The sequence below is a fragment of the Haliotis rufescens genome, unplaced genomic scaffold, assembly GCF_023055435.1.
Source record: "Haliotis rufescens isolate VD_foot unplaced genomic scaffold, xgHalRufe1.0.p SCAF_7, whole genome shotgun sequence".
In the NCBI taxonomy this organism is placed as follows: domain Eukaryota; kingdom Metazoa; phylum Mollusca; class Gastropoda; order Lepetellida; family Haliotidae; genus Haliotis; species Haliotis rufescens.
In genome coordinates this window covers 50,969,721-50,983,177 of record NW_025964361.1, presented here as the reverse complement: position 1 = coordinate 50,983,177, position 13,457 = coordinate 50,969,721, and the positions used below count along the sequence as shown (strand labels likewise).

The 13,457-nt window shown below is 41.6% G+C and overlaps 1 protein-coding gene across 8 annotated transcripts in view; it reads left to right on the top strand.

Moving 5' to 3' along the window:
* LOC124111218 (serine/threonine-protein phosphatase 6 regulatory ankyrin repeat subunit C-like) overlaps positions 1-13,457 on the top strand; it is a 108,626-nt gene that overhangs the window by 82,415 nt on the left and 12,754 nt on the right. For all 8 annotated transcript variants that reach the window (XM_048387305.1, XM_048387303.1, XM_048387302.1 and 5 more), the window contains one exon: positions 2,898-2,963. In XM_048387305.1, the coding sequence (XP_048243262.1) occupies positions 2,898-2,963 (66 nt within the window). The remainder of the gene's footprint in view (positions 1-2,897; positions 2,964-13,457) is intronic.

Below are 13,457 nucleotides of genomic sequence, written 5' to 3'. Positions count from 1 at the left end.
GTCATGGTTGCACCGCAGTGTTTAGTAAGACACCTAGTAGTTTACTCAGTCAGGACATACCTGTTGTTGAGTCCAAGGATGAAGTGAAAATTGATAGGTCTAAGGCAACTTACGATCCTTTCATATCTAAAGGTGAGATCATGATAGGTAGTGGCGATCCACAGGCAGTCACTATTCTCAGGGATACAGGTGCATTACAAACTCTAATACTGGAAGGTATAGTTCCTCTATCAGAAGAAACTTATACAGGAACAAGTGTACTCATGCAAGGTATAGAATGTGGTGTTGTCCATGTTCCTCTTCATACTGTAGAGTTTAAGTCAGTACTTGTTTCGGGAACAGTTGTTGTAGGAGTTAGATCACAACTTCCGGTGTCTGGTGTTGATGTTTTGTTAGGAAATGATCTAGCTGGAGGTGAGGTTAAACCAAAGGTTTCAGTAATCAGCCCTGACCCTATTATGTGTGATGAACCCACGATTTCTGTGGATTCAGTTAGTGATGAAAGTTCAGACACAGCTCAGGTTTTGGATCAGGACATGGTAAAAAGCATTGATTTATACCCCACATGTGCTCTTACTAGAGCTATGGCGTGGAATGAAGTTCAGTCAGAGAATGTAGAATTGCCAGCTGAAGTTCAGTCAGAGGAAATAGATCTGCCAGTCGAAGAAGGCCATGTAGATTTGTCAGAAACTTTTATGTGTGGATTGGATGATGTAGGAGCTAAGCAAGTTATGGATCCTGGTGTAGAATAACGAGATGGTGTTGAATTTAGAGGTGTGTGGTCAAGAGAGGAACTGATTCAGAAGCAAAATGCTGATAGTGAGTTGGTAAAGTTTAGGCAAATGGCTTTGTCTGTGAAGGAGATAGAGAATATACCTGTGAGGTATTACTCGGATTTGGATATTTTGATGAGAAAGTGGAGACCGCCAGACGTTCCTGCATATGAGTTTTGGCGTGTTCAACATCAAGTTGTAGTACCACAGTGTTATTATGAGGAAATCCTCAGTCTAGCGCATGATTCACTGTTGGCAGGTCACTTAGGTGTTAACAAAACTTACCAGAAGTTGTTGAACCATTTCTATTGGCCAGGTTTGCAAAATGATGTAAAGGAATACTGTAGAACTTGTCACACTTGCCAGTTGGAAGGCAGATGCGAGGTCCTTTGAAACTGCTAAAGGATAAATGGTTGAAAGAAAGTTCAGAAACAAACATCTTGCAGTATGTGTCCGACTTCAAAGAACGATTGATAAGTGCAAGCAAGTTAGCAAATGCAAACTTACAATCGAGCCAAGAAAAATGAAAGAATGGTATGACAGAAAGGCAGTCAAGCGTGAATTTTACCCTGGTGAGAAAGTACTAGTATTGTTACCTCTGCAGGGAAAACCACTTCATGCCAAATATTCAGGACCATATACAGTATCAAAGAGAGTTAGTGACACTGATTATGTAATCAATACTCCAGGTAGACGTAGGTCTAGTAGGTATTGTCATGTCAACATCATAAATAAATATCATGAAAGAGGACAGAATAGTGTACCAATGTGTGTGGGGAATGTCAGTGAAAATCAAAATGAAGAACAATTTCACTTTGAAGGTGCTGATGCACCAGCAGTTAAATTAAACAATTCTGAAATTTTGAACAATTTGGACGAGAAAGTATCCCATATGATCGGTAGTAAGAAACAGGAAATGAAAGGGTTGATTATGGAATTTGAAAATCTTTTTCCTGATACACCATCTCGCACAAACTTTATTGAGCATGATATAGACGAGGGGGAAGCTCTTCCAGTTAAGCAACATGTTTACAGGTGTAATCCAATCAAACTAGAGCAGTTGAGAAAAGAGATAGATTACATGTTGACGAATAACATCATACAGTCTAGCAATAGTCCTTGGAGTTCTCCATGCATCTTAGTACCTAAACCAGATGGCGGTGTACCATTTTGTACAAACTTTAAAAAGGTCAATGCCATTTCAAAATCAGACACGCAGCAGGAGGTCCCCGGCAGACATCCATATATGAATATGTTGGGTTACACAGTAAATGTTCCTGCGTTCTGATATTGGTACCTTGTTCGTTTGACCAAAGTGCTCTGGGCTGCTGCTCTATTTGGGTGGACGGCATCATGCTTGATTGAGTTAAGCAAGCTGCCTGACAGGGAGAAGCGTACTTGTGGGGTGATTGGAGTTTGAGTTGGCTGGTAACTGGTTGGTGTGGGCCGATCAACCTTTTGTTGTGTGCTGAAGTAGATAGCTTACTTGAAAATTTGTTTACTATATGAGGGCAAGTTATTGAACAGAAAGGTAAAAAAAAGAAAAAGAATTGGAGAGGGAGAAATATGGTTTAACTGAACGAGGGCAGTTCCGGAGACAAAGTGTCAGGAGACAAAGTTAGAAGGTCATGTCGACGCTTCGAAAGAGGAAACTGTTGTTACCCAGTTATCCTGTGAACTGTGATATGTAAGTTTGGAACAATGTGAAATGGAATTCATTGGGAATGTAATGTCAAAAAATCTGAGGTGACTATTATCTATATTGCACATTTGCCATATTGCTTTGCCTAAATAGATGTGTATGAGTGCCTTGCCCAGTAACTGAGAATTGTTATATACTTATCTTTGTTTTAATTATTAAATCTAGCTTTAAACTTCAGAGATTGTTGTGTGAATCTTGTAATTGTTATTACCGTTCATACCACATGTAACAACATAATAAGGCTGTGTCTTGTAGCTGTCTACATTAGTGCACATATGACAATGCTCTAAATTGTAGCTGGTTACATAAGTGCAAATATTGTAATCATCCCAACAAATCCCAATATCAATATACCTCAAAACATATTGAGCTATTTCTTTGTTTCAGCTACTAACTCATTAAATCTCTTTCCTTGGTTTCAGTTACTGGTATGAGTGGCGGAAATGCAGAGAACTGTAACATTACTGGTCAGAGCATACAGGAATATCGTAAGTAAAATTATGTACGTTTGATGAAACCATGTTTTGCAACTTCGTATGGTCCACAGGTACAGAAACTCGAATCTATTAAGTCACATAAAATTTTAGGAGTGATGGTGTGCTGAGCTTGCCATTTATACTTATCCTGTCTCACACATTATATTTTGTCTCTTTTTTTCCGAATAAAATAAAACACTTTGCAAGCAAACACAACCATTTGCAACTTGAAACACCCACCCAAATGTCTCAATTGCCGTCTGCTGAAACCATTTTATTTTGCTCCACATTACACTGCATCACCAAATAGAGGAAAGACCTGGATAAGCCTGCTGTTTGCGAACTATGTGGTTGTTTTTTACATTTTATCAACCTGTATTTTGCAGTAGATCAATATTCTACCTAGACCAAAGTGAGTTTACGCCATACTTCACTTCTACAATAACTGACGACCTGTCCAACGCCTCAACCCAGGGCGCCTTGGACGTATCAGTCAAGAAAGCTGTTCTACCTCATATGTCGTCTCCGTGGATCCTAGCCTGAAAAGACAGAGCCGGCACATATTTTATGCTTTATCCCTCTTTTGGACTTTACAACAGTTGACTGTTACCTCAACTTCTCTACCCAGAGGCCATTCCCGTACCCAACGAGATGTCCCATTCACCACACCATTCTCCATGGGCCCTCTGCATGTCCATCCCAATTGGACGACATCACCTCGTGCAACCACCTGTATCGGGCGAGTACCTTCCCGCCCTCATGTGTATTTGCTGTCTCCCTCTTTGGCAACACCGCCGTGATATTGCTGGAATATTGCTAAAAGCGGCGTTAAACCAAACTCACTCACTCAGTCTTCGGGAACTACGGCTTATCGTTCCTCTCCACCTGTAACACAGACGACCTGCTGTCATCGCACTCCCTCTCCCGTTGAGACAAGATCCTTTGCCCCAGATAAGGGTCACAGTAATGTGTAATCCATAGGTTGCCTTGGTGAGATGGTGTCCCAGCTCTCACTGGAATCACCTAAGAAGTTGGGCCCTTCCTCGTCGATGTTTGAAATACTGGGTGATGACCTAGCCACTTTAAGGCTTTAAACAGCACCTGTGATTGGGTCCACTGCATCTTCCCCGGATAAGTCCTTTCTGGGACAAAAGAAATCGACTCCCTGAAAGTGCCCACCTTTCGATGTCATGCCCTCTCACTGATGATGCTCATAAGTTGGGTAATCAATCATCCTCCTTTCCTGTGGATGACAGGGATCTGTTTTCCGTTGACACTGCCATCCGTCATTCACTCTTGCTTCTCTCCTTCGCCATATCGGCAAAACAGGCGTAACTTGCTGCTCTCGACCACCCCACGATGTTGCGTGAGGCACAGCTTTTGGAATTTCTGTTTCTTTCTTGGCCCATGCTACAGGTATGTGTACCGTAATTCACTGTTGGGGATATATTGCTCAGTCTTCTTGGGATTCTGAACATACTAGGCAACTCATGGTCGCTCCCGTCCTCCTCAATCAGGTCATCCGGGAAGTTCGAGAAGTCAGTGATCTTCTTTCTGTGCCTCAGGTCGAGGTCGCCTCACTTTCAACAGTGCCTTCGGAGCGTCTTCTAAGAATGATCAATGTCCCACTTTGACCAGTCCGGTGGTAGAGGACGGAACCAGGGACAGAAGGCCAACAGTGCCACCCCAATGTACTTGCTCTCTTGTGCTGCACAACTGGGACCTTGCTCCTGTTATCGTCCGGCTGTTTTGGCCCAACTTAACCATCCTGGGCAACTGTTTGTTACGTCCTTCCTGAAGAAGGGGTGTTTGCTGCCAATAACAGAACCGCCCCTCGTCATTCATTATTCTCATGCCAGTCTGCCAATTCTCAGAGACGCCATACAAAAATTGGTCAAGAATCATGCTGTTCAAGTCTTGGACCCAGCCTCCATCATACACAACATCTTCGCACCGATATTTAGTGCCGAAGAAGAATCCACAAGTTTGCATGATGTACAATATGCAGATCTTCAACTTCCCGTACATGGAACAGCCGACTCCGCACCATGTTATTGCTAAAGCAATTTATCATGGTGAGTGGAGATCTACAAAATGTCTTTCTGCATGTCCAAATAAATATATTACGCTGCAGTTACCTCTGGTTCACTTCCAGGGACATTTCCAATGGTCGGTCCTCCCATTTGTAATTTCCATGGACGGGTTTCCTTTAATCTGTATCACGAAGCCTGTCATTGCCTTCCTCCACCTGAGGGGGATCAGATTTGAACTGTAACTGGACGATTGTATACAGAGCCATGGCCAGCACAATGTACTTCTACAGCTGCTGTGCTTTACCCAGTCACCTTTTGGTTCCGTTCTACCTTCTCCAGGCTTATACTGATGCACATTTACCACCTCCTAGTACCAACAATTGGCTCGAGATGTGTGCACTCGCCTCTCATAATTGCTACCATGGCGGGATGCTTCTGGCATCGAAGACGTTGCTGGTCTTAAACAGTTTGGACCCTAGGTACTGCGACTGCAAGTGAACGTCTAGTCAACAAAGTTGAAAATTTCCTCCTGAACGTTCTGCCTGTACACAGCAATGTCTACATTAAAGTCTTGATTGTCAGTCATGCTGTCCACGCCGTGATATAACTGGAATAATGTTAAAAGCGGCGTTAAACCCAACACACTCACTCAGGCATGAGGTCTTATTGATGTACATGGTCATTCTCATCTGCGAATCACACAGTTATATGATGTAAGACTATTTCGTCGTAGTCGAGGCTGGGTACACATTAACATTACAATGATGTGGTAAATTCAACAGAAACCGTAAAAGTTTCCGTCCTGTGTGACACCATGACTGACGCTAAATCACGCACAACGACGACGGTAGGTATCTGCATTTCTGACTAAATCTCTTTGTTTCATTGGATGACATGGTAAACAAATAACAGTACGCAGATTGTCAGAATGTTTCTGATTTCTTACGGGACACATGTATGTAATATGATCCCTCAATGAACAAAATTCTCCTCTGGTAATCCCGCGTACTGTTGTCAGTGAACACACCATTTTGTAAAAGACGGTCACCGGTAGTGATGTCATACGGAAGTAAACATTGTTGTACATATTTGGTAATTTCTTTGAGATGTTAACTTTTAACTCGGCATCATGTGTGTTCTTTCTTTTTGTTTGCATTAATATCATCATCGCCATTGATTCGATGCTAGAAAGGTGCGATTTTAGCGTGTGTGAGAAACAGGTCACTGCACTCGTGCCTGTCAGATACCATTGATCTTACAACTCGTTGTTTCAAAGCGAAATTGGTATTACATGGGAGCTCGTTAAGTATTCGATAGTTATTACTCATCCATGAAGAGATCACCCGATTAATAAACATACAGCGGTATTACACATAGTTTAATAACATCACGTGAACACGGAATTATTTTTGGCCAGCCACATGATACATCACATGACCAAACAAAATGGCTACTGTCAAAATGTACCGATTCTCACCAGGGCGTGATTACAAATACTTTTTGTTCATATAAATTATTATGAAATCGAAAAAGTAATCTGTTCTAAATATACGGATGAGAAAATATTCATTAATTAGAAATAATAAATGACATGAAAATTAAAGAATGATCCTATCACAATGGCAACCGAAGCTATAAAAGTAAATGATTGTGTCAAAATTGATGGTCAGCTGAAGGGACGGGTACTATCGGTTGTTCAACCTTTAGGGACATACATCATGTTCAACGTTAAACTGGATGATGGTTCCATGAAACAGGTACCTCGCTATCGAATGCAACGAATTCCGGAGACAGTTTCGGCCACGTTACCCCCACCCACCTTTGATGATAATGGCAACAGTTTGTTCGATCCTAATGATCTATTCAAAGATGACTTGTTTGTTAATTGTGCCTGTGCCTCTAAAGGGGGATGAAATACCTGTTCCGCCAACCCACTGTGACGATTCCGAAATTGCGAATTTCATTGCAACAGAATGTGAACACTTCCAGGAAGGCCGTGTATGACATGAAAATCATCACTAGATTCATGCACGAGCAGAATGTCTTTAGACAGCTAGAAGCTATTCCGGCCCATGAACTTTATAAACTTTTATGCAAATTCTTTATGAACGTCAAAAAGGGTCCGATTATGAGCCCAAAAGTTTGAGGGGGATGATTGCCAGTATAGACAGGCACCTCAAAACAAAATTTTACGGGAAAAATCAATCATGCACGATATAGAGTTTACATCAGGGAGGTACTGAAAACCAAACAAAAAATTCTATAACAAGAAGGTCTCAGAAACTTACCTATGTGTGCGCAGTCCCTAAGTCAATCAATCTTTATTCATGGTACTTATGAGGCCAAAGGCCTATAGTACAATGTGTGGGGCGTGTTACAAATTCATACATTTTCTTAGTTTCATGGCATGATAAATGAACATTGATAGATTTCTAATAGTTTCTGTACAATCACAAGTCATTAATTTACAAAATTTGTTACCGTTTGGGTTGCGGTAGAAATAGTTATTTAGATATTTTGCTCTTAAATCTTCATACACTGGACATACACATAAAAAGTGATATTCATCTTCAGTACAATCAGTTTTACAAATCCTACAAAGTCTGTGTTCTCTTGCAATACCTTCATATCTGCCTGTTTCAATAAATAGATCATGTGATTGGTCCCTAAGTCAGAACGACATAGACACCTTATGGAAATCCTGGGAATTAGGTCTGGAAACTCCTGAGTCTACTTTGGTGGCATAACACGACACATTTTGGACTGCACAGCGTTACTCCCCATAGAAATATGCGCTGGGGAGACGTGATGTTAAATTAAGATGGAAATGGCATGGAGTATCTGCAGTTTGATGAGCGGCAAACCAAAACACACACTGGTGTAAACATCTGGAATTAGGTCTGGAAACTCCCGAGTCCATTTTGAATACACTTTGGTGGCATAACACGACTGCGTAGCGTTACTCCCCATAGAAATATGCGCTGGGGAGATGAGCGGCAAACCAAAACACTCACTGGTGTAAACATCCGGGATGTTCGGACTGTCACACCGCAAGCTTGGGCAACAGGTGACACTCGCTGGTGACAATCGCTGCCCGCTGCCCGTATAAGCGCTATGCTAACCTTAGACCAAATGGTTTTAGTGGCCATGACGCGCCTTTCTACTTGGCAACAAATTCTAAAACTGCTCCCACTCCGACACATCCTTAGTTTAAGTGACAACATGTTGGCATCAACAATCTTGGGTCCATAATGAAATGCATGGCAGCAAATGCAAAACTTGAATCTACCAAACGGTTGATGAGTCATTTCGCCAGAAAGTACCTGGTCTAAACTTCTTTCAGAGAAAAATGTTCCACCTACTCAGATAATGCAAATCAGTGGCCATAGAAATGTGCAGAGTGTCAATAACTATTAAAAAATGTCTGAAGAGGAGCACAAACACATTGATTGACAGGCCTAGTGACTCTTGCACTTCACAATCACTGCTCTGTGTTCTGACTTGCCAACCGTCGACCGTCTCTGCTCCATCCCAAACTTTCAATGTGACAGCTAGCCAGTCTCGCACACTCAGCTCTATCTTTGGCGGTAAAATCACCAATTCTGTGATAAATGTAAACTTTCTTAACCAGAGCACTGACAAGTCATCAGACACGAATCTCCAGTAATAGAAAGTTTGAAAACAGACTGTCATCGGGGGAATCCCTCTGCCTGCGGTCATGTGACGTTGTGACCTTGGCCTTGTCAACCAACGATTCAACTTGTTTTGTTATTGTTTTCGAGACATCGCTGCAGTTTCACAGGAAGTTCATTAAAGTAGATTTTTTGTTGAAACAAAGAGTGTTCGGGGGTTTTCTCCATTGGAATTACTGAAATTTTGATATTATAGATGCACTTGATGATGACTATTTACATGACTTTGTATTCATACGCATGGCCTGATTTGAACTCGAGAAGTGACTTACGGAGTCAATCAGCTGATTTTTACGTAGGTACAAATGACGAGTAATAAATAAAATACTGAACTCGCTCCCATGTAATACCAATTTAGCTTTGTAACGTGTTGTAAAATCAATGGTATCTGACAGGCAGGAGTGTAGTAGCCTGTTTCTTACACACCCTAAAATTACACCTTTTTAGCATCAAATCAATGCATTATGTCTACTCTCATGATCGCAGTAGTAGTCCAGGCCCTTAGGGGGCCATTATGAGGTATTGTGCAGATGTGTCTACAAGCATCAAATTTGGCACAGGTGTAGACCAGAACATAATTAATCCATTTTTTGAGGGCGCCAAAGCCGGCGCTCATTGGGGCGGCCATATTGGCAAAATCCAAGATGGCCGCCAATCCCTATTTGAATTTGTCCGAACGTCATTACCAAAAGTCATAGGATCCTGAATTAAGGCTCTTTTTGTAGGTTTTTGAACTCGAGGCTTCCCAATATGATCTTTGTTTTGATGTAGAAGTGCTTTTTGGCCAAATTAGTGGTTGAAAACATATCTTATTAAATTCTGCATTTTTATTTTATATTTTATGGTCATTTTACTTCACAGAAAAAGTTCACAAATGAGAACAACATAAGAAATAAAAAATTCCATTACAAACTGAGCTTTGTTTTGACATAAAAAAATTTGCTTTGGCCACTTTAATTGTCAGAGTATTGGGGGCAAACACTTCCTGGTTCAGGCTTAATTTCGATGCACCACAGTAATGTTATTTTCTGGTCTTTTCGAAATGGATGAATGTGTACACGGGAGGGTAAAAATTGCATGTACAGTCTCACAAATGCTCATTTATAACACATGTAGTGGGACACACCACACAACCAAAACAAGCACCATACGACATAGAAAAGCGTATAAGAGACACCATTCCCCCTTTACCAAGGCCTTAAGATGCACAGAGATGCACGACTTAAGAAACAGATTGAGAATGCCAACGAAGTCAGCCCATCAGTGTCCTACAGCCGTGTTATGGAGGTAAAACAAGCTTTTGCACGATCAGTCTCAGTCTGCAAGCGCCATTCTGAGGATAGAATTGTTCTGCCAAACTAATCTGCGATGCAATCTTTTTGTCACCTTTGATGTGGACAACTTGGATAGTCATAATAAGGGAAACTGTTCACAGGATGAGTTTCATGGCACTGCTTTGAGTGCAACGAACCATCTATCTTGGGAAAACCAAGGAGTAAAGCGAGCTCCTATTCAACTGGACTTCTCTGATACATCTGTGCCCCGACTCCCATAATCATATGCTATCATACATCCAGTTGAGCTACACAACACTCGCTTGTCTGTACCTGGAAGCATCAACAGCCAAATTCGACCATGTGATGATATGGTGCATGGGGCCAAGACGAAGGACAAATCCCGGATGGCACATGTCATCACAGTGCTTCAGCAGGGCTCTTGTTCAGAAGAAGACTCTCTGAAGCCTCAGGCAGTGATAGGGATTTTTCCTCTCTTTCCATACAAAGCAGCATCTCCATTCATGACAAAACATACATTGGAACTCACCATGCAAGGTACAGAGTTCCCGAAAACCGGGTAGACGGGTGTTCTGGGTGCAGATCAGCCCATTTATGCTATAGCAAAGCAACTACAATGGACATTTCCAGACATTTTAGGAGAAGATAAGTTGGTTCTGATGATGAGAGCATTGCATATTGAAAACAAAGTTCAGCATATGATTGGAAAGTTCAGGTTGGACTACAGTACTTTCTCAGGCAAAGGTTCTAACATCTGGCTGTGCTGAGTCAGTTCTTAATGAGCAGCATATCAAGCGCATACGTTATGCCCACCAAGTATCTGTAATGTCTCTTCACCTCCTTAAGCACAAGGCATGTTCTACTTACTACTCGAATGTTCATGGACCACGTCTGAGTCACAGGAGATGTGGGATCAACGCTCCAGAACCGAAATTCCACAGTTCAAGTACTGGTCTACCATCATGGAGCTTGAGCTATTGATGTGTCGCTTCATTCGGGGGGAGATTTCCTTCTCTATATCCGAGTATGTGATGAGCACTGTCCATGGTGATGGACCACACAAACTATGCAAGATGGCTTCCAATACATGTGCGGGATATGGTCCAGCTGTCAGAGGAACACCCGAACATACATGATGAATTTCTCAAAGGGAACCACACAATTTCAGCCTTATTGGAAAGGATTAGTCATACGAACAATCCAATAGGAGGCTACAGGCACATGGCGGAGCAGCAGGACTCTATGAGAACCCTGAAGCACTTAGGCTCTTCATGTTTGTAGGTCAAGACTGCTCGAGATGTGTTGTAGAGTTTGAAACTGTCCTAGACACACCAAAGTCTAGCACTGCTCATCACGAAGAAACACATAGCTTGCAAGTTAAGTATAGGAAGGGTGTCCTGTCATTTGTTGAGATTGTTGAGCAGCTAGGCAATCCCTTTACTACTGGTCAAGAACTTGCAGCACTCGAAACACAAGAAATTATGGAACAGGAAGTCGTTACATCTCTCGCTAGGGTCCACGCTCTCGCTAGAGTTCATGAAGTTGGCGAAGAGCTTTATGCACAATACGTCTTACAGACACTCGATAAGGTGACAGTGCCAGTGACAAACACTATCCAACGCGAAAAAATTCTGTCGTTCGCCAATCGTCCTGATCTGACCAAAAAAGGAAACAAAACCAGTTGCTTACAGAAGAAAAATATGACTAATGACAACACTCTTCCTTTCACTACAATCACGACCAGATGTAGATATGGAAGAGTTTGTTCATTTTGAAAATCAAAGGGAACCACCAAGTTTGGCTGATCGTGGTTCACTTTGATTCGGCAAAAAGTCTGATATTCTGGAATGCATAAAAGCGCCAAAAAAGCGCACTTCCAGCCAAATTAGCCACAGTTGCTGTGCTTGACATGGCAGCTGTTGTTCATATGGTGTGGCCCACATCAGCGAAGACATTTGCTGAGTATATTACCAGCACATTGTGCCATTCCTGGAGTCTCAGATAACCGAAACAGTTGCAGGTATAGATGCCATATGGGATAACTACCCAGAAAACAACCTCAAATCTCTGTTGTGAAAGGTCTTGCACCGGAAACTGTAAATGCAGTAGAGCTGGAGTCCACTGCACGGGGTTATGCAAATGCGAAGATTGATGTTGAACGATCACAATACCTCGATCAGTTAAATTAAACCTTGCTACAGTGATGTTTAACTTACACTAGAAATATTTAAGCATGGTAGTTTTTTTTAAATTTCTGATGTTGTTCTCAGTTGTGAAATTTTTCTGTGAGGTAAAATGACCATAAAAAATATTTGGTTTGAATAAAATATGTTTTCAACCACTAAATTGGCCAAAACGCACTTCTATGTCAAAACAAAGATCACGTTTGGAATCCTTGAGGTCTAAAACCTGTAAACAAGCCTTAATACATGATCCTATGACTCATGGTTTTGAAGTTAGGACCAAATCAAATAGGGACTGGCGGCCATCTTGGATTTTGCCAACATGGCCGCCCAAGTGAGCGTCGGCTTTGGCGCCCACCAAAAATGGATTTAGTATGCTCTGGTCTACATCTGTGCCAAATTTGGTGCTTGTAGACACATCTGCACAATATCCCCCTAAGGTCCTGGACTAGTAGCGCATTAATACATAACACCACTGTCATAAGTGACGTCATCCCATGTGCTGCTTACTTCTCATAAATAATGTGACCCTACACAAAAAGGTTTCCGCCATATCCGAGGATTATCAAGGCGATGATGATATTAATGCAAACAAAAAGAAAAAACGTTCGTGAGAAACCCATCTTAGATAACTGGTATCAAACATAAGTGTGAGATCAAATTACAGGCCAGTGATTGGCTACTCCATGGTGATGACCTGAGGTCAGATTATGACAGACTACTTTCCAGATCGTAAGTCATTCATAAGTTGCTCGTGCTTCAGTCGAATGTCCACCTACGTCTCTGTTGAACTACTGGTTTTAGTGTGTAAATAGCTTTATTCCTGTGTTATGGGTTTTCGGACGCTATAGAGACATTCGCTGATCACAAGAACCGTAAAACATCTCATTCAGTTATCAAAGACAGCTTTATCTAGAAATCAAGCCATCATCTGAGTATTTACAATGTCTGTTGACACCACAACCCTCATTGTAGCGGGAGTAATTCGCGATAAACATGATATCCGAAAACAAAATGATCCGACGATATATATGTCTCTCCTCTTCGAAATCGACTATTATAATTTGAAATACATCACGCACATTAAAAGTTTTGAATTCTGTTGGATATCTCCCCTTCTGTGATATCATCCACTGTCATTTTAGGCAAAGCAAAATTACTGTGTGTTTAGAAATCTAACGGATATTGGACATTTAGTCGAAGGATTAAATTTTTTAAAAAGCACATTAGTCATCACGGGAATGATAATTCTGAAATGTCGCAGAGGAACCTGGAATCGTTTAGAATGTTTTTGAAAATACCC